The sequence below is a fragment of the Astyanax mexicanus genome, chromosome 14 (assembly GCF_023375975.1).
Source record: "Astyanax mexicanus isolate ESR-SI-001 chromosome 14, AstMex3_surface, whole genome shotgun sequence".
Taxonomy (NCBI): domain Eukaryota; kingdom Metazoa; phylum Chordata; class Actinopteri; order Characiformes; family Acestrorhamphidae; genus Astyanax; species Astyanax mexicanus.
In genome coordinates this window covers 15,943,313-15,965,612 of record NC_064421.1, presented here as the reverse complement: position 1 = coordinate 15,965,612, position 22,300 = coordinate 15,943,313, and the positions used below count along the sequence as shown (strand labels likewise).

At 36.7% G+C, this 22,300-nt stretch overlaps 1 protein-coding gene across 2 annotated transcripts; it reads right to left on the bottom strand.

Annotated features, from left to right (window-relative positions):
• Nucleotides 1-1,489: 1,489 nt before the first annotated feature.
• kcnk10b (potassium channel, subfamily K, member 10b) lies at nt 1,490-22,042 on the bottom strand. Of its 2 annotated transcripts, none has more exons than XM_007257432.4 (7): nt 21,956-22,042; nt 18,022-18,431; nt 10,849-10,966; nt 8,750-8,910; nt 8,336-8,528; nt 5,770-5,912; nt 1,490-4,929 (listed from the first exon to the last, which is right to left on the bottom strand). In XM_007257432.4, coding segments are annotated over exons 1-7 (1,695 nt in total). In that variant the 5' UTR covers nt 21,957-22,042; the 3' UTR covers nt 1,490-4,260. The 2 variants fall into 2 exon arrangements, with proteins under 2 accessions (XP_007257494.3, XP_007257493.3); XM_007257431.4 differs by lacking the exon at nt 21,956-22,042 and adding an exon at nt 21,104-21,343.
• Nucleotides 22,043-22,300: the final 258 nt, after the last annotated feature.

The following is a 22,300-nucleotide window of genomic DNA, read 5'->3' as shown; positions in this document are numbered from 1 at the left end:
CAGTAAATAGGCTATGATACAGCTTATCTCTCCATCCCACACAGATAACTACTGAACTTTAAATCACATTCTTTTCTCTGAGAAGAACTGTATTACAAAGCATTGTAAGATTATTTTGCTTATCTTAGGAATAATTACTTAAAAAAATAATTCTGTTTTCTGTGTCCAAATTTAGCCAAAAAAAAGTCTATGATTTTTCCATAAGGCTTACTTTACTCATTTTTAGATATTACGATTGCTTATTTTAAGATGTCTGACCCAGAAAAAACAGTTTACCCTATTGGCCAATTTCTTTTGCTTAATATAAGCATATATGTCTCAATTTACACATATTTTGTCTAGTTTTTGCCAGTGGATTTTTGCAGAGTAGTACAATACACATAAGCAATTGTTATACTACAGATGAAGAAAATCACGTTAAAATAAGATAATGTAATGGCTACATATATGGCTATTTGGCCACTTTTACTGCTATCTTACCAAGGGTTTCTCATAACCTTCAGTTAAAAGTGGCCCTATTACCATTTATTATCCCTCTATCCCAACAAGAATCAAAACCCTGCCATCAGTGTGCACTTTAAAGTGGTAGTAGTAGAGTGAACGTTTGTGTTGCTCCTCTATATCCCTCTGTTCTCTATAGTAAATGACCACAGTTAATGTCCAGACTGCCAGGCGAGGCATAAAAAGTGATTTAAGGCAAGGTTAACCATGAAAAGCCCTTCCACTATCCATCTTCACTCCTGTTTTCTAGCAGGACAGAGACAAAGTTCCTCTGAATTATGGAAACATGTTTTTTCCTCATAACTGTACAATAAAATTCATTGCTCAGCTGAAACACTGTTTCCTGGGTTGTGGTGACAGTTAGCAGTGTGAGTTCTGTACAGGCAGATAACTACACTTACTGAGGGATAAACAAGACCTCTCAGTAGCTTAATTTCCCATTGTTTGCAGAAAACATTAAAAAGAGTTTAAAAATCTGAATGGGATCCTAAAACTCTTTAAGCTAATGGCAACATTCTTGACTGTCATTGAGATAACATCGTACTGTAAATCTACAGTTAGTAACACATTTCACTAATAAAATATAGCAAGTTAGTTTGCACCTTATCAGCCCTGTCTGTACCCATTTGAACATGTTAAATTATTAAGTATTTTTGTGTTTATTTTATTTATTGTCTTTTAATTGTCTTTGCTCACGGTCTTGTATCTGTCCCGGCATTACTGTACTGTACAGGAGACCTAGCCAAACAGTGTTTTGCTGTACTGTACAGACCTGAATTGACATAATGACAATAAAGCTGAATTGAACTGAATACATTCTCTACATATAACATGGAATTATATAGTCTGGATATGTTGAATGCACGTTTTTACATTAGCCGCAGAATTATTTCAAACAAAATCATAATGATGCAGGGTGCAAAACAAACAACCAAAAAAAAGAATTCAACAAAAAAATAATAATGCCACCAGTCATCACAAGGTCACACTGGATTATCATTCAACTGTTTAATTTTTTCAAAAGGCACTCACCACATTTAATGTAGTGTTTGCACAATGACTCTTGAAATCGACTGACAATTATTTGTAGTACTTTTTGCACATTTGGAGTAGCATTTAAACAGCAGCGAGATCATCAACTAAATGAGAAAGGCTCACCACTCCAAATCCCTTAATGGCATCAGCCACAAGTCCCACTTTCCAACCAAAAGACATAAACCAGCATGCCAGTTTTCTATTCAATATTATGGCTGAGAGTCATTTTAAACTTTGACTAGAAAAAAAAGAATGCTACCAATGAATGCATTTTGGACACCAGCATATTCATTATCAAGCTAAAGCTTTAATCAGGTCTTGGTTTTACTATATGTATAAATTATAACGTAATGAAAATGGTGATACAGGAAAACAATATTTTGTAGGCATGATTTTCTTGCGCTCATGTTTCATGCTTTGTTTTTAAAGTTAACGGCCAGTAAAAGCTCTAATTAGCCCTGCAGTAGTCAGCCCTTAAACTATGATTCCGATTTCAGTCTCAGATGTTTTGTGACCAAGGGTGTGTCTCTACATTCATCAGCAGAAGGCCACTCCATTTGGAAATTAATTTGGGCTTAAAATTCATCAAGAGATTTTTAAGAAAATTAGATATCCCAACAATACTGTGTGGATAGCATCTAAGACAATGGCTTGAAACTGTATGAAAGAGGCACATTCTAGTTTCAACCACTTAAGAGGAATGTCCAGTAAATGAAAGAACAACATCTAAGTTGACATGCCAAATATCATGGGATGGCAGTATAAAAATGTATCAACTTATGTTACCTCAGTGGGTGGTTGGGAATGCCCGCACCTGTATAAGTGAGGCTCAGGAATTGCCAATGTATTCATGGTAAGGCAATGAATTATTGAACTTCATGTAAGGCTCGATATTGGGAGCCAGATGGATGGGACAGTTATTTTTAAAAGTTGTGTAGGACATTTAACATTCACATGTGTACCAGTAAACATAATAAAAGGCCAAACACAATCATAGGCTCCCAACAGTGGATGGTAATAATCGTGACCAGCAATCAGTGCAGGTCCTGCAGGTCAGTGTATGTGTTCTTTAGCTTCCATGAGAAACAATACTAGTTCCAGACCCATGACATGTGGCATGTGATTGTACAGTATATTGTGCAGTAATTACCTAGAAAATGGCAGTAACTTAACTAGAAAATAATTTAGGAAAGATACGTTTGAAAAAAAAGCCACAAAAAGTAATGTTGAATGACATCAGAAACTGTGCGTCAGTCCAGGATGTGACATATGTATTTGTTCAGGATGAACCAATTTTAGATTTGATCAAAATGAAGTGTGTGATGCATAAAGTGGACACAAGACAAACCGTTCTTGACTCAGACAGGCAGGTGGACAGACAGTCTATGGCATTTCCACATTCGCATGTAAACACACCATCTGGTGCAATGATGCATTCAAATAACATTTTTCACAGTTGCTCAGCTTTATGCATCGTTTAGATAATAATTGTTTATCAGTATTGGTTTAATCTTGCTGATTAATATTTAAATACAGTATATTGATTAATAAACCAAATCATGCATATCACACTTTCATCCGTGATAATTCAGATCAAAACTGATTACATACAGTCAAAGACCTCCTATTGTCTTCTCATTTGTTCTCATTTAGTTCATGAGTTGAACTAAATTGTGAACAGGTACTAATTGAACAGGTACTAATTGAGTCTGTGATTTGTACTCTGTAAACGTACATCCAGGTCCACTGGGACACAAAGTGACTAGGAGTTGGCAGCAGGAACAGTTGGTTGATTATGGCTGCTTTAAAGTCTTTGTCTCACTCCTTCTTTGAAGCACTTACACACAAAGCAGTGTAAGCCACATCAGGCTTTAGAGTCTCTGGCCCCAGAACAATGTAAAAAATACACAGCATGCTTAACACACTCATCGTCACAAAAATAGTTGCACCCAAAAGGAATCCACTGACAGAAAGGAAACTTGGTGGATAGTCATGCCAGACTTTCGTGGAGTGACTCAGATTGGCAGAGGGTCATCTGTGATGTTTCACACTTGATGGAGCTGACCAGCGAATCCAAGTGGGGAGGTACTGTGGTCAGCACAAAGATGTCACGGTGTGGCATCACTATTGGTCCTTATTACAGGCAGTTTGACCTCCCATTGAGGTTCTGCAACCAGTGATCCTACCTTTTCTTATTAAAACACACTCCAGTCCAACAAGACAACTTGTCCTCAAAAGCTTCCCTTGCACATACACATGGCCAGCCATTTCATCAGACCTAACTCTGATTGAAAATGTGTTAGATGCATTATATCAATAGAAATCTCGACATTTGGCATGTTGTATTACACACACGGTATGTTATCTTTTATATGAATAGCTCAATAAAGAAGAGCTGCTCATATCAGTCCAATTATTTAATAATTTATTGGTCCTGCTAATCTTTATCTTCCTTCTGAATTGAATTGCAATCCAACACTTTCTTCTGGGTGCAGCTATTTTCATAAATATGTTTTTGATCAGTGTATTCGAGTGGAATTCTGTAAAAATTCCACCAACTCACATTTTTGGCAACCAACATGTAATTTCTCACTTGGGAGTAGTGGATATCGGGTAATTTTCACCTGACGAAGTCGAGCCATAGCATACTAAACAGAAAGGCACATTCTGTGGCGTTACTAATTCACTCGCCTCCCGTAAAAAAAATAGCATGTTTGTCTTTTTTTATGGCTGATGTTCTACCTCTGAAAGCATTCTGTCACTCTCTCTTTCTTTGGCCTGAGCTGGCACAAACCCGTTCTGCTGCTGCTGCTTGAGCTGCTTGGCGTATGGGGGCAGACTGGTGAAGGCAGTGTTTTCTTCTTTCTCCACCATCTCCTCCTCTTCACCCTCTTCACCCTCTGCCTCGTGTCTCTCCTCCGCCAGCGTGGTGTTGCTGCTGTTGCTGCTGAGCGCCTCGCAGGCTCTGGGCCGGAGTGTGTCTTCTGAGATGTTCCTGCTCTGTTCTCTGGTTCTGTTGCGCTTGGCCAGCTTGGTGAGAGAGCCAAAGCGGTTGAAGATGTTCTCGTCTGAAGAAGCCTGCTGGCCGCCTGGTTTGTCGTATTGCTCAGTCTTCAGACGTAGGTTGTTGAGCTTGGTATCGATGCTCTCCTGCGAGGATGTCTTAAAGCGGCCTCTGTCGAAGCTGGCGAAGACCGCCCTCTTTTCGGGGGACAGCATGTCCAGGGAATGAGCTCGCTGCTCCAGGCCCAGCCGCCTGCGCTCCATGCTGCGGATGGTGGCCGCCCGCTGCAGCTTGTCGTGGATCTCCACGCTAAGACGCCGGCGTGTCTCTCGGAGCTCTGCTCGCATGTTAGCCTTCCATTCAGCAGCGTGAGCCTTAAACTCACCGACCTGAGCCAGACATAGACAGACAGTCAGTGGCACTGTTTTGTTTAACTCTGAACATTAAAGGCTTTCAATTTTCAATAGAGATGGCTCGTTGTTTTTAGACCCTGTTTACAATTCTTACACTCCTGATTATCAGGATTATATCTGGATAAAGTCAAACCACATGAAAATGCAAGTTTAAACACAACCACAATGCAATTTAGACAGGTACAAATCTAATCACTCAACCTAATTCAGAAGGTGATCTGATACACATTTGAGTCACATGTTACAGTAGTGTAAGTCTATCCATCTCTCCAAGACGCATTTAACAACTAAAACCCCTCCCAGTACAAATAAAACTCTGCCAAGTACAACAGAAACCCTGCTAATAATTGCAGAGCAAACTTACAAACAATCAAATTTTAGTCTAATTAACCAGAGAGAGACTCATTTGACCACCAAGTGTAAATGCATGCGGCTAAAATCTTACCAGGACTATACAATACATATATTACTCTTACTCACATGAAGTGACCAGGTGTAAACACTGTTTTGATCTAGTTTTAGCATATTGTTTCTTTTATAAAATAAATTTTCTGAAATGTGCATGAAGAAATGCTCCTAATTCTGTATTAAGATCTCCAGCATTTCTGTTGCTCCTTGATTTGTTAAATTTTCACACAAATTAAAAACTTGTTTTCCCTAATGCTCTGAAAAAAAAAAAGGTTTTGGAAATCAGTGAAGGTTTCTTATGCCAGCAACAAAAATGCAAGAACTTCAAGTTTTACTGCTCTAAAATTCTTAAGAATCTGTCAACTGCTGTTATGTGTAGTAAGCAGAAAATGAGAATTCATATCACACCTCCTCTTTAGTCTTCTTGGAAAGCACTCTTAGCCAGTCCCCAATCATACTCAGAACTGCAGCAAAATACGCCAGACCCACCAAGATCCAAAACCAAACTAACGGCTTATACCACTTCTTGTATTCGATCCTTCTGTCCCCACCTAAAAAATAAAAAGCCATATTTGAGTATTATTTAAACACAAGAAATCAACAAAACAAAACCGAATTGTAAAAATTGAATTGCTAAAATGGCTTTAATTGTCAAGTCTTGTTATTTGCGTAACAGGGCATGTCAAGTTATTTATGTATTGAAAAGCTTGCAGTGAAGGATGTGATAATTTCTCTACAGAAGGATAAATTTTTCCTTAACCGTTTTTTAATTATGAAGTGCTGCGTCCAACACAGTTTGGTGTTTTCCCTTCTCAAACACAACTTTTTAAGCTGTTATTAAACTGATGAATTAAATTTGGTGTGTTTGAGCAAGAAAATCATTTAACTGCGCTGAACACTGATCTTCCAGAACTGTATGGTAGGTTGTGTGTCTGATGTATGTGTGGCTCATTCCCATGTTCAGGATTGTCTTCCAGACAGTAAGAGAACTGACAGTACATTGGCAGCATTATCTAAACAAAAGCAAGACTTTTGTTTAGACATTGCTTGCATGACACACATCATGCTTAAGACTACATAGAATTCATGTTGATTGATGTGTTTTTTAAATTTGTCATTGTTGTACTTTGTCTCAGCAAGGTCTCTATTGTTGCAATTTTCTGCACATTGTCTATGGAGTCAAAAAAGGGTCATAAAGATTTTGAGTTTGTAAAACAGAAGTCACAAATGTACTGAAACTTGTAACTGCGTTTAAACAACTGCATGCACGAAAATCCAAATCCACAAATTAACTGGAATGTGCAAGCTTGAAACAGAAAGTAATATTAATAATAATTCAAATGTACGAATGTGAAAAAATGTTTTAATTATATATAAATATATATTTTTAAATTTGTAAATCCAATCTCTTGAATGTGTGAATCAGTACTGCTCAAATGGCTTAAGCTGGGTCAGACCAAAAATCACATGGAATTTGTGAGGTTGTAAATGTGACAGTGGGTGTTTTTCACTGTGGAGCTAAAAATCCTCTCATTCATCTTCTCTGCTGCGTGTGCGAAGCTCTAGCTGCAGTTGCAAATTTTGACCCTGTTTTGACGCCTGATTGATGGACCAATAGGAAAGCTTTATCCGGACCAATCAGATTACGGGGTTTGTTTAACCAATCAGAACAATGGGTGGGTCTCTGCAGGTCGGAGTACTGGGCGTGTCGAAAGGTGTGGGCGTGTCGAAAGTGTGGCTGCCATTTTGGAGTCGGCCACCATGCGCCCCCCAGTGGATCAATTTACACTGAGGAAGGAGTTTCATAAAACAATAATATTCATAACTCTACCAATTTTTTACCCGATTTACACATTACAAATACGTGCTTTCATGCTGAAATACTTTATATTATGTTCTAATAATATGAATTAATTTTATATTTATGTACATAGATGCACACACTCACGCACACACACACACACACACACACACACACACACACACACACACACAAACACACATATATTTATATATATTAATAAATTAATTAATTTATGTACTAATTAATATGCTATACAATATGTCTGTCTTTGATAAAGAGCATAATGTAAAGTATTTCAGCATGAAAGCACATATTTGTAATCTGTGACAGCGTCCTGTATCATTACTACATCTCTGCTGTTTGTAACAAAACAAACCGTGTGTAAATCGGGTAAAAATTGGTAGAGTTATGAATATTATCGGTTTATTAAACTCCTTCCTCAGTGTAAATTCATCCACTGGGGGGCGCATGGTGGCCGACTCCAAAATGGCGGCCACGCGGAACGTCAGCTCCAATAGACCAATAGAGGACCACCTTTCGACACGCCCAGTACTCTGAGCTGCAGAGACCCACCCATTGTTCTGATTGGTTAAACAAACCACGTAATCTGATTGGTCCGGATAAAGCTTTCCTATTGGTTCATCAATCAGGCGTCAAAACAGGGTCAAAATTCGCAACTGCAGCTAGAGCTTCGCACACCCAGCAGAGAAGATGAATGAGAGGATTTTTAGCTCCACAGTGAAAAACACCCACTGTCACATTTACAACCTCACAAATTCCATGTGATTTTTGGTCAGACCCAGCTTAAGCCATTTGAGCAGTACTGATTCACACATTCAAGAGATTGGATTTACAAATAAAAAAATATATATTTATATATAATTAAAACATTTTTTCACATTCGTACATTTGAATTATTATTAATATTACTTTCTGTTTCAAGTTTGCACATTCCAGTTAATTTGTGGATTTGGATTTTCGTGCATGCAGTTGTTTAAACGCAGTTACAAGTTTCAGTACATTTGTGACTTCTGTTTTACAAACTCAAAATCTTTATGACCCTTTTTTGACTCCATAATTGTCTTTTATTGTGTTTTATTACTATTTTTTAAATGTCACATCTTCAGAACCTTTTCTTTGTACAAATTTGCACCTTAAACATACCCTTACCTGCCACATAATCTCCAATGCCAACAGTTGTGAGGGTTATAACAACAAAGTAGATGGCCTCCAGCGCAGTCCAGCCTTCAATGTGTTTGAAGATGAAGGCTGGAATGGTAACAAAGACAATGCACCCCGCCAAGATGAAGAGAATGGTGGAGGTGACGCGAATTTTGGTCTGACTAATCTGTCTGTGTTTCTGCTGCAGATAGAAAAGGACAAAACAAGCATTTTAAATCAAGCTATAAAAATTCTTTAAATATCTATGTATCAAATATCTACAGCATTTTGTTAATTCGATTTAGACTAGGTAAATATTATGAGATAATCTCAAGAAATCAACTCACATCTTACACTAAAGATATTCACATAACATATTCAACCTTTAAGACACCAAGACAGCATCCTTAGGGAAAGTCTTACCCTGAAAATTTGCTCCACCTTTAAAATGCTCTTAACAAAAATAGTGCCTAGCTGATCGCCAATGCCAGCCAGCAGGAACCCAAACAAAGGGATGCCGAATATGGCGTAGAGAATGCAGAAGATCTTGCCGCCCTCAGTGCTTGGTGCGATGTTCCCATAGCCTGCATATGTGGGTGCAGAAGAGGCAAGAGGTTATTTTAATATTCCCATCAACCAAGCAATACAGCAGCTACTGATTCACTCTAAAGAAACAATGCCATTAACAAAGAAAATTGTTAGGCTGCATTGAGAGACAGTGGCAGTAATTACAGACTGCTGAGATAAAAATAATGTAACAGCTGTACAATTGCAGCACAGTTGCTCTCTAACCCATGTGAAAAGAAACTGTGTATTTTGCTTGATTTATATGGAAGAAAAAAATCAATTTAATAGTCAATCAATTTAACTGCAGTCATGGATGAGTAATGTTTGTGTCTATCGGAAACCATGCTTTCTATCAGATTTCTAATATTTTTTGCACTGTATCTGTAATCATAAATAGAGGGACAGATAGATGCAACCTAGAAACATTTTACTTTAACAATTAAAATGTATCTTTGGAATAGATTGAAGTTACCATGAACAATTCAAAATGTCTACAGCTCTAACTCAACCATGATTTTATCAAATGAATGTTTTTGCTAAAATTGTCCACCCAATCACTGTCCTCCCTGCCGTGAAGCTTGCCAAGTCAGGATATAAAAAATGAAATTATAAAGTGATTAAGCTGCAAAATCTGATATCTGTATAGTCTAAAATCTTCTAAATATGATAAATAATCAAAGTAATTGTTTTATAGGCATGAGATCAGTATTCTAATAATTAGAGGGCATAATCTGGAGGCAGGCTGTACCACCATAATAAACGCTGCCTCTTTAACTAGTCAAACAAAGGAGAAAATATGTTTAGCAAATCGTAATATACATGTACTCTGTCTATCTGTAACATAAATAATAGAAAATGGAAGTCCTTAGATGGTGTCTAGTTTTGAGATATTCTTGTTTCACCTTGTTTAAAGTATGTAATGAGGCAAAGAAAGGAATAAATAAGGTGAAAGGTCATGTTATTACACGTTATCTGCCATCTTCATTTCATTCAAGAAAAGGAGGCCTTGCAGCATGTTTGTACTGTTCATTATCTGCACAGTGAGATACCCAGGACACTAAAACCAAATACACTTACTCCCCAGGAGATATTACTGTAGGAGATCATTCAGCACAACTGCTGCTCAGAAAAGAGAAAATAGAGAGAGAAAAAGTTGCAGCTATTTATAATGACTCAGATTAGACAATGCTTATATTAAAACTTACTCTCAATCACAGTGTAGAAGAGTAAAAGAAGCCACACATACTCTGGCAACATTTCCAGAGCCTATTTTAACAGTTCACCAAATACTCCACTCAGTTGTGTATTATTACTGTGATGGGCAGTCCTCACTGACATCTCTTGTTTTATTTTTATTGCTTTTTATACTATATGTGAGCAAGGGCACCTGATCACCAGATCTGATACCAGTCAGCAAATTAGATCTGATACAAATATTGAAGTTGAACAGGCCACTCACAACAACTTTTTTGGACAATATATTGTTTCAGAAATAGCTGCAATTATTATTATTTTTGAACATTTATTAATAAAAATGTTAAGCCTCTTTTAAAATTGTAATATAATAACATATGAATGCAACTGCACTCTTTCAATACAATCATTTCATATCATGATGATTATTATAATATACTATCGTAAATCCATAAATTAACAAAAATAAAAGTTGACAGACTATATGACTATATGTAAACAGTGCAATGACATGTTTATACGTTTAATAAGTTTAATGCATATTTTCTTATTTGATTTTTGATATATTGTGTTTTTAATTGTTTTCTCTTACATTTACACCTACTAATGTGATGTAACAATAAACATCATTTGATTTGATTTGATTTTTTGCTGGGTGTATGGGTTTGGAGGGAAAAAAGATATAGAATAGAAAGGGTAAAAATATTAAGTATGGATTGTGTGAGAACTGAAGGCCTTCAGTTAGAATAAAAGGACTTTACCTATTGTGGTAATGACGGTTCCAGCAAAGAAAAAGGCACTACCAAGGTCCCAGTGGCTGGAGTTGTAGGACGTGTCTCCAATAGGACTCACACCAGCACTGACCGCATCTACTGCATGCTGAAGAAAACAAAACACATAGAATTAACCTCATGTTTAACATAAACTAATGAGGCTGAATTGTAAACATAAAACACTAATGCATACTTTTATATATTCTAAATATTGGAGCGGTTTAGCTGTGTTGCATGCTAACTGATTTTCTGAGCTGAATTACTCGCTGAGTTGATGATAGGCTCCCTGTGTGAGCTCAGTATTCACACTGCCCTTTGGATATAGGAAACCCTTCTGTCTGTTTTTATCCAAATCTGAAACCTTTTTGGCTCCGTTTTGTGTCCTGGATTCCAGTGAAGTGCAGTCGCTGCTAAAATCCAAACTAACATAATATGATAGGAAATAAATTAGTAATTGTTTAGAATGAATTATTTAAACTTTACCCTTTTTTTATCCAAACACAGAAATATATATGCACCTTGAATATTTGGCAACCAAAAATATTAGGCAGAAAAAAAGAAAAGAAAAAAAAAATATGTATATATATATATATTGTTTTTTTTTATTTCTGCCTAATATTTTCGGTTGTCAAATATTCAAGGTGCATCCCTAAAATAAACCTAAAGGCACTTAGGACTGTCATCTTTTTACCATCATACAATACAGCAGGCACATACCAGCAGGCACATCTGCTCCACAAAACTACGATTATATAATACAAAGGGAGGTGAATTGCTGGTCACATCAACAATGCAGATTCACCATTGGGCATAAGAGGAAAAGGGGGTACACAACATTTGTATGGCAACACCCAGTGTTTTTCCTGTCCATATGGTGTTGTGGTAACTGAGGAATCCTCTCTGCTCTGCAGCAGAGACCAGATACTGGTTCATCACATGATTACATTTATTGGCTTCATTGTGGTCACTCAATAATGTAAATCTTTCCAGAATGACTATTCCCAGGCCTAATATCAAATAGATTATTCCTGAATGTTGCTGCAGTTGTTAAGACTAACAGATGGCAGACAAGACTGTTTATTGATCCAGTGGTTTGCATCATTTGCTACACTTCTGTAGATGATGTATTCCCTAAGACTTTAATCAATATGATTCATGGATTACGGGTATGATGCACATTGCTTGATAATTATTATCCTACTTCATTTCATAAATAACAGACTGTGATTAAATTAGACAGTGCTCTGGCTAAATGTGGATCTACCTAAATAAGCAACACAAAAATCTGCGCATCTGTCTGGATTAAAACATGACAGACAGACATACACAGATTTTCATTTAAGATATCAGATTAACTGATATGGACAAATTACAAAACAAATTACAAACTAAAGCAGATTTGGATTGTAATGTCAACTGCAGGGTCAAAATAATTTCTGAAGTGGTGTTTACCATATAATTTATGTTTTTTTTTATTATTAATAACTGTTTAGCAGGCTGCAAAGTTTTTATTACAGAATGGTATTTGTGCTTAAAAATATGACTAACTCAATAAAAGGAAATAAAATATCCACAGGTCAAAACATCAGTTCTAGCAGGGACAGACCCAGCTTTGCAGGACAACTACAGTTTGTACATCACTTTCTGTAGCCCCAAAAAACATTCAAAATCTTCAGAAAATGTAGAGATTTCTTTTTTAAATATTTGCAATGGGACCATTTTGAGAAAAATGAAATGTTTTAAGTGACCAAAATGTTAGTTATAACAGTACTATAACAGTAATTCAGTCTATCAGCCTTCAATGCACACAATTCTATCCATAAACTCTGAAAATCAAGCACTCGCACTAGACATCATCTTTATTATACGGTTACATTTAAAGGAATTTTCATATAGATTCCTGGCGTTTAAACTGTACTGTCACAAAATCAGGCCAGTAAATTCTCTCTGTGCTTCCAACACACCTCCACTCTCCCTGCTTACTTTCCCAGAGGAGCATGCTTATGAAATATTTACAGATTCACGTGTTTACAGAGTCAGGAGAGCCTACTTTTCAGTACTGTACTGTACTGTTGACCCAGTATTTAATGCTGAAATGCAAGCTGTAACCTTCATAAATGTCCTGAACCCAGGTCTTCTTATTCAAACATATAGCTCAGTTTGTATGGTTTTCTATGTACACAATGGGTACAAATGTTTGTGGAGACCCCATAGAGTAAATCCGTTCAGCGACTGTAAGCACCCAATGCTAACTGCTGAAGGATCTTTACTGATTACAATCAAATCCTCAAGAATCTGGTAGAAAGCTCACTCTTTACAGCAGAAACAGCTACAATATGAAGTATCTAGCATAGATTAAATAAAGTTAAGTATACTAAAATATTCATGATACATTCTCAGAACCAGTTGGTTTGCAATGCAATGTGAACTAGAAAAGGTTCTAAAAAATTTTTTTTGAAAAAAAATCATTAGTTGATGTATTGAAAGCTGAGGAGCCACGCCCTCCTCTGAGCGTTCTGGCTACCCAGTGATGCTGCATCGGTGGCAGGTTATGCAGCACCAACTGTGGCTGATTTAAAAGAAAAATGTATGCATGTTGTCATAGCAATTCTTCTTCACTTCCTGTCAGGGCACCAGCAAATGATTATTTTGGTCATCGACTAATCTGATGATTAATTTTCAACGATTATTTCTGCCATGCTGCCATTCCACAGCTGAACGTGGAATTTAAATGTACTTTAAATGCCTAAAACATGTTTAAATCTGGAAAGTACTAATATTTAGTGATATAGTAAATTAGTATTGTTGTTATGGTGCACTTTTGGAGACACAGACCAAGTTGATTGTGAAAAAACACATTATCCCTTTCCCATTCGCATTTCTGTCCCGAACAATTAAGTTAGTGTGGTATAGTTTTAACTTAACGGTTGGTTAACACTGAAATTGTTGAAAGTCAAAATGTTTTTATAATTGACATTATATTGATAATATTAACAAATTGCTGCAGTCCTATTTCTTGTTAGTACAAATCAGGTTAGTATTAGGGCTGTGTATTGGCAAGAACATGGCAATATGATACATATATCACAATACAACATTTTGCAATATATTGTGAAACTGTAAGCAAGGTGATATATATGTTGCAATTCTTTAAATTAAATAAAAAAAACCTTCATAGTATATAAATGATAAATTACAACACTGCTCTGTTGTTCAGGGTTTAAACACAACATAAAAGGAACCACTGTACAACAGCAATCTATACATGTAAATCGATAATAAAAAAAAATTATACTGTGTTTTTGAAGATGGATACAGTGTTGCAAAACAAAAATTGTGATATTGTGATATATTACTACTATATAGTAATATTTATACTATAGCAATATTTTTTTTATACACATAGACCTAGTACATACGCTTCTGGGTATTAGCCTGCCAAACCAGCACTATTAAGATGTAGTGCAGCAACAATGTGCAGCGTGGGATCGCCACAACTGTGATATAACAGTAGCTTAAAAAGGCTTAAAACTGCAGTCAACAAAGAGTGGAAACTACTACTTGCCTGCCGTTTCTAGAGTAGGACAGCAGTATGAGTATGAGAGTATGAGCGGGTTAACATGTAGCTGAACCAACCCTATGATTAAGAACACTTTGTTCCTTTTGAATCATCCTCCCACTCTGCGACTCAGGTAAAAAAAAAGGGGGGGGGGGGGGGGGGTATTTTTGAGCCAGCATCCTTGTGGGAAGACAGAAGCCAGGCGGGGCGTTTTGAGTCACCGCTGCTCAAACCTCCTCAAACACACCATCTTTCATCCCACGCCCCCATCAAGCAGAACAACACGGCACCACTCCAGCTGGTCCCACACACCAGGACTCGGAGAAGGCAACACGACAAGCATGACGAGGCATCAAATGCAGAAGATACTGAGCCTGCTGGAGACAATTTAATCTCATTGGGGGTTTTCCATGACCACTTTCACTGTGGGCCTCTTCTATAACAGCCTCTCCCGCTGGTGTTTATAAAAAATATGAAGTTTGCAACATGAGCAGTAGCAGGGTGCGGAAACACTCATGGTGCAGCAGCAGGTGATCCTTTTATGATCTGATGCAACAAAAACATCCTGTGATGCACATGACTGTGCCCTCGCCACATCCTCACTTTCTGTGCCTTGTTGAAAAGGCTGATGTGTAGGTCCAGCTCTCGGACAGCTCTGGCCCCAGCGGACCGTGCAATAAATTATTCATTCCTCATAATCCAGTCCCCAGCCCGCCACGATAAGGTGTTTACACCCTTCTCTACAAATATATGGCCACTTGCTTGATTACATGCCATGGCTTCAGGGTTGGGGGTACACATTTAGTTATGTCTTGACAGTATTTTAATATCAATAAAATATTTCAATATTTCAATAAAATAATCTGTCACTGACAATATTACATGGCATTAGGGGTGGTTAACAGGGCCCTTAAATAGTATCACAATATTTCAGGGTATTTAATTATGATATTCTTGGCAATATGACAAAACTTTTTCTAATAAATGATAAGAGTACACTACTGCAACAAACTAAATATTAAAGTTTTATTTAGTATAAATATAAGAGTTTCATACAGTCACAAATGTGTTTGTGCACATAATACAGAATTAGATTAGATTAAATGCAGTATCCAGCACACTGCATATTATATAACTAGCCCATTAACATCAAAATCACTAACAATCATCTATATATTAAAGATTTGTTGGTTTATTTTGCCATCAAAGCAAGACATGTAGGATAGACTTTCCCCATATTAAGAACTCTGGGTAAAGCGCCAATATTGTATTGGCCTTATTAAGGCTTATTTATGCTATATAACATTAACATTAAAAGCATTTGGTGCGTCCACTGAGATGTTACAAATGTTCAGTGTTTAAGAAACATTATTAAATTGTAGTTTTGTAATTGCAACATAATTAAATGTATGCAACTGTAAAACAAGTTGCAATATGTAATTAAAAACTTTTTTTGCATTTTTTGGCACCTTCCCAAAGCAAATATAATTATTTATTTATTTGTTTATTTGTTGTCAGTTAACCTACATGTGTCTTTAAAGCTTTGTATATAATACTGATAATGGTAAGTAGTGGTAAATGAATTTTATTTGGCTACTATACTTCCTTACAATGCACTGCACTGTTCATAACACAGTATCTCTCTCATCAGACATTCATAACAATTTCCTGTAATGATTTTCTGCGAGGTAGCTTTTAGAGCGAGTAATAGCTTCAGGCATCTGATTTCTATCAGGGCCACTGTGAAAATATTCGGACTCATTGTGTTTCTCTAAAACCGCATTACACATCAAACCGCTCTGAATGATTTTTATGACTTAAACATTTAATTTTGCAGAAATGTAGAAAAAACTTTGTTAAATGACAAATTTCACAAATGTGAAAAAATTCCATTTAGCTCACTGAACTCAAAATGGCCATTTATTTCAGCAGCAATCTGTGTTTATCTGCTTTTCTAACTACCCCTGAAGGGATCTTTTACAAAAATAAAATGCTTTCTGAAAGAAGTATATTTTTATTTGCTTTAACTTGGTTTTAGTAAAGTAAGAATACAGAGTGGGTTGGCACAGAATTTGAACGCAAATACATACCTGCTGCTACACACATTTATCATTTGCACATTTACAGTGTGTACGTAAAGGCAGGTAGCTATATGTGAGGCATCTTCATAAATGGGGGCTAGCAATGTTATTCTAATCCTCAGGGGCCGCATGTCACTCCACACATGACACTGAATACCTTTTTAATCCCAGTGTGGGTAAGGTATTTATCGCTATGTTTTGGTGGAGTGCCCACAGACATGGTGGATCTATGATTCTCAGCTGGAGGATTCTTAATTGGAACCTCAGAGATTTCTTTTTTTTTATTAACTAATAACATAAACCAAATGCTACAATAACCAAATCAAATCTTCAGAGGACAGAACAACAATTGTTTGTAGATCAAAAATGTGATCAGATTATCTATAATCTATTAAACAACACTGCATTTGTATCCTTTACAAGCAGTGGCATCTTTAGAAGAAATGTTTTTAAAGGATGCTTAAGAACAAAATGCAAAAAGGCAAGAAGCTTAAACTTAAAAGGTCCAAGTTTAACATATTTTTAGTTATATGTATTAGATCTGAGACTAATGAGACTTCATAAAATAGCCATATTTATTACCTGATTGTATGTCTGTTGCCTCTATAAACAATCAAAATGTTGCACATGGCTTTAAACTTTTGGGCTGGCTCTTAGAATCATGCAAAATGTAAAATGATGAAAAGTGACTGCTGTGCACACATGCTTTTGTCTTTATTTGACATTTTGTATATGTAGTGTATATGCCACATACATTTTGCAGCACTTGCCTGGTGTGCAAATGATTGCCACTTTTGCTTCAGAACATTATGAAATATTACACAATTGCAGTTACAAAACTCTACAAAGATCTTCTCATTCGAATAATTAAAACAGGAAGTGGAGACATGATGATGCCAACTTAGCATTCTTACCTCTATGCACTCAAGAAGAGGGGGAGATAAATATGTTTTACAGAAACAACGTACATCTGCACCAGCACCGTGCTTCGATGCACATAATGATTTCATGACTTTGAGCCCTGATTAATTCCTCAGTGTGCCACAATGTGCAACAGATAATCACATGTGCCTTGAAATGCAGTCACATGTACAATGTACAGAGAAAGACATCCAGTCTTTCTTTCAATAAACAAACAAATGCTATAGTGCTGTACAGCTTGTATCTTTCAGCTGCAAAACTGACCATTTGTACAGAGGCAGTAAACTGATACAAAGTTAAGCTGAATGCTTTATTTTATTTAAACTAAACTGAGCTCTGTTGGCATTATAACTAGCAGGGACTGGGCATGAACAGAACTATGCAAAATGTAAACAAAAATATGAATTTTAAATGTTTTCAATGCGTCACTGTCTAATTAAATATAATATTGTGTAACCACATGTTCTTATGTAATGTACTAAAGGTCAATCACACTAATTATAAAACAGAATCTTGACTTAAAATACTTAAGGTACACGTTTCAGTTCTTAAACATACAGATTTGTATGGAATACATGAGCACACTACAGTAGATCTTACCTTAATTAGAGCTTCAAGCTCATCAGAGGACACACAAGGGTTCCTCTGGAGAAACGAGGCCTTCTCCAGGGTGATGGTGTTCTTTTGATCACTCTCAAAGGGCTGCTCCAGAGCCTGGAACGCCAGTCCGCCACCCACCAAGTACGCCACCACAACCACAAACACCGCCAGCACTGTCTTCCACTTCATGACTGAGTGAATGGTTGAGCCGTCTGCCCCAGCATCCATGTTTGGCACAATGCTGGCCGAACGAGAGGAGATGGACAGCCGGGGAAGAAGACAGTGGTCATTTCCCTTCAGCTCATATCCTACTGGGTTCTGGATGGCAGCCACGCTGGCCTGGACCAGGGTGGCCTGTGCAGCACCAGGCTGAACTTTCTTTGGGGCAGCCATGTTCGTCTGTATCGCCACTAAAGAGATGAAAAAGAGGAAGACCAGATTATTAATGGAATGACATGTAATAACCACCTGCTAAAAACATCTATTTTTTCTGTATGACAATATATTTTATGGATTTCTTTGTGTTATTGATTTTATCTAAATTGTTCTTCTTTTTCTTCTGATTTAATTTCATTTTAATTAATTTCATGTAAAAACAAAAGAAATTGAGCTTTTTCTTAACTTATAAGTGAGAATGATGGCAGATATTGACCACGTAACGTGAAGCACAACTCATTACTGCTACAAATGCAATACAGCACAAATCTGACTTGTGACAGTTTTTATGGGGTTATAAAATTTGATCTACAGCCTGCAACACATGTCTAACATAAAAAGGTAGGCTGCACAATTTAATGTTTTTTTCATTTGTAGTGTATAATTATGGTACCTAGCAGAGCTGTACCCTCTTGTATTTATAAAATACATAAAATGTAACCATTCGTTTAATTAAAGCAGAGCAATCTTTCATAGGCATTTAGGTTATGCCAGCCATCAGTGTTTGAAAGGTTTCTTCAATTTAGGTCTACATGGTGAGTCATACTATGTTTAAGATACCTTAAATCATTTAGCAATTATTCTAGCAAATGGTTCTTAGTAGTATGATGACACTTAGATGGTTGTTCAAGCTTCACACTTAGCACTCTCTCTCTCTCTCTCTCTCTCTCTCTCTCTCTCGCTCTCTCTCTGTTAAGATGTTTTAATGTTAAGATGCTTTTGGGAAACTGGGCCCTGGAAGGTGATTCTCTTTGTAAGAGAAAGACAAATCCCTGAATTCTATCTGGCATACTGATACTGCAATAAATGCATTAATTTAATAGATTTAATATTGTAACAGTGTGTCTAGTAACACAAGGTACATGGCAGTTTTCCAAAATGGGATTATGACTAGTCTTGGACTACACAAAATTTTAAATAGAGATTTTCCACTGACATAAAAAAAATATATAAAGAGTCTACGAATAGGCTTTCCCCTGTCTGGTAACTGCCCCATTGTTTAATCAGTGTAAGAACAATTTTAGACAGCCATCAGTTATCAGAAGGTTACTGCAATTTAGGCCAATAAAAAATGATCCACAGTTTACTTATCCATCTTGTGCTGTCTAGAACATTGTACCACAATGGATCCCTCCTTGAAATTGAAGCTGACAAATTGTGAAGTTTACAGCAGGTATTCTTAGACATGTTAAATCACTTAGCAATCCTTCTGATAGGTTAAGTGACCTTCACAAGACAGAGACTAATAACTATTCTGCATGGACCACTGATTTCCAAGTGACATATACAGTGGGCTATAGGCCTAATAGAATTTAGAGAGAAGGATGGGGTGGGGTCACCCCAGGTTGAGGACAAAGACAAGAAGGCGCCCTTTTTTTTGGTTCTAATAAGATGCACACTAGCGACCCCCCTACTCCCCCTCACCCCCACCAAACCCGACGGGAATTGTTTCCTTTTGTGGCTCATGTTGGGGAGGAGTTCAGGCAGTCAATGATGTAATGCTGAACCACACAACTCCCTCTACGTTCTGACACAGTAAACCAAATGTACCAAAAGTGTTAATGTCTCATAAAACTCTTAAAAGAAAGGCGAGCAGACTCTTGCATAGCTTTAACTGAGGATGCAACTTGGCAAACCATGTTTTACCAACACAAACTGTAGTGCTGATCTTTTATAGACAAAATTTTCAAAATATTGTTTGCATTGGTAAGAAAACTGCACTTCTTATTGGTTCATTCATTTATGTTTCTGTCTATATTAATTGTATTAATTATGTATTAGCTGTATAAAAATAATATGCTATTTTATGCTTTCTTTGTAACATCAGCAAATTATCTATATGAACTTGGACAGATCCACAACGTGACTCAAAGATGTCCGGGAAGCATAGCTGACAAAACGTCTCCTTCCCAGAAGATGTAAATCCTGTTATCTGGCTACTTTCCAAATACCAGAATCAAATAAAGTCTAAAGGATAATGGAAACATTTAGTAATCAATGGTCAGAGATTTCCGTCCCTTAGTAAAAGTATCATAGCCCAAAGTTTTAAAAAGGACACAGGGAGTATATTCTACACAATTTAATAAAAAACACATTCTATATTTGCCTTGCATTACATTATAAAGTATAATGGCAAACATATTGGGTCACTTACTCCTAACCAAATACTAGACTCTATTATACAGTACATGGACCAAATCTATAGATGTAATGATTTTTTTTTTAATTTCTAATACTGTTGATTCTTTTTCAACTCATAACTACGAAAAAAGTCTATGATCTTTAACATGATGATTAACATGATCCGCCAGCATCTATCACCTGTCCTCTATCTCTGTTATCTACACCTTGGATGCATCCATAGGACTTCCAGGCAAACAGCTTCTTACTACTAACTACTAACATGTTTACGATGTTAGCAATGTACTGCAAAATGTAATGAAGTTAGCATGTAAATATGATAGTCAGTAAGTCAGTATAAAGAAATATATATATATTAACGGATGTAGTACTGTAACAATAACATAAATTATGATGATTTTGTTAGATTATTTTAACTTAATATTAGCTTTATATCCAGATGAATACACACTTTCTAAACAAAAACAAATATAACAGTGCATGAAATTGTTGGAGAAGAACTAACCTGGCTCAGACTCCCAGTTCACTTGTTTCCTTGGATTCTCAACTGGAAATTTCATTGTGTTTCTTCCCAAAAAGGGATTTAAGCTTTTGCATTAATTCGGATCAAGCTGGTACATTGGTAAATCTCTTTTTCCTATTTTTCCTCCTCTTTTTAATTTTTTAACAAAAGAAAAATCTATCCAGACACCGCTCTCATCTGTATTCACTGCTCGTTTCGACAGCTAATAACCCTTATATTATTACCTAAAGGGGTGAGCACAGCCACGAGCCCGGCGTTACTTCTTTTCCCACCCGTATTTCAACATACACTACCGATTGGTTGAGCCTCTCGCGTGTGCGAACTCCTCGCCAATCAGAGCGTACAACCACTTGTACGACTGCCCAATCAGCGTGTTCGATAGGCGGGAACTGTCGGAATTCAGGTGGGGTAGAAATACTAGCGCATGCGCACAAGCTGTTTCAGCGGCGGCGGCTGATGGGGAGCGTGGTGGTGCACGCCTTGATACAGCAGTCGCTCATCCCTGCACAGTCACTTTATAACATCATACAGTCTGTATAACATATAACACACCAACCAAACCGGATTAAATAAACGATATAACACTGTTTTACACAGATTAGTGATGTGGTGGTGATAATGAGGCTAATAACAGAGAAATCCTCAGGGATGGACCTAATCCTATCATTAAATTATACACCCTCTTCCCTTTGTTTCGGAAATCCACGATGGAAAATAACTAAAACACACAAAACCTATAAGAGGAAAACGACATGCATGGTTTAAACGTGGCCTATTTTGCTTTATAATAGAAAATAAATACAAATGGTTAATATTAAAACGTGTTTTACTCACTGGTTGTTTATCAGGTGAATCCCAGCGATTTTCCCCCAGAAGGCGCGTCTTCGCCGGTACACACGTGGGGGGTCGAGGAAAGAATTTACTGGAAGAAGATGTGTGTAAAATTGCTGACGTAAGCATACTAATGAATTATTCACAGTACCAAATATACTTAAAAAAAAACCTGTAGTTTGAATTTTATTACACACCTTAAATTTAGTGTTTTTTAATCTTATAAAACATTTTTAAAATATTTATTATATAAAAATATATATAAATATTTTATGCAAAATTGCATATTTTATATTCTTCAAAGTAGGCAGCTCTTGCCAGATGACAGCTTTAAAAGGTGGAGTCACC

Excerpts from the sequence above, each read along its gene's own strand:
- kcnk10b (XM_007257431.4), bottom strand. The coding sequence starts at position 21,158 with ATGAAATTTCCAGTTGAGAATCCAAGGAAACAAGTGAACTGGGAGTCT. Across the intron at positions 18,432-21,103 it reads GAACTGGGAGTCTGAGCCAG|TGGCGATACAGACGAACATG; the intron begins GTTAGTTCTTCT and ends TCATCTCTTTAG. Across the intron at positions 8,911-10,848 it reads AACCGTCATTACCACAATAG|GCTATGGGAACATCGCACCA; the intron begins GTAAAGTCCTTT and ends CCACATATGCAG.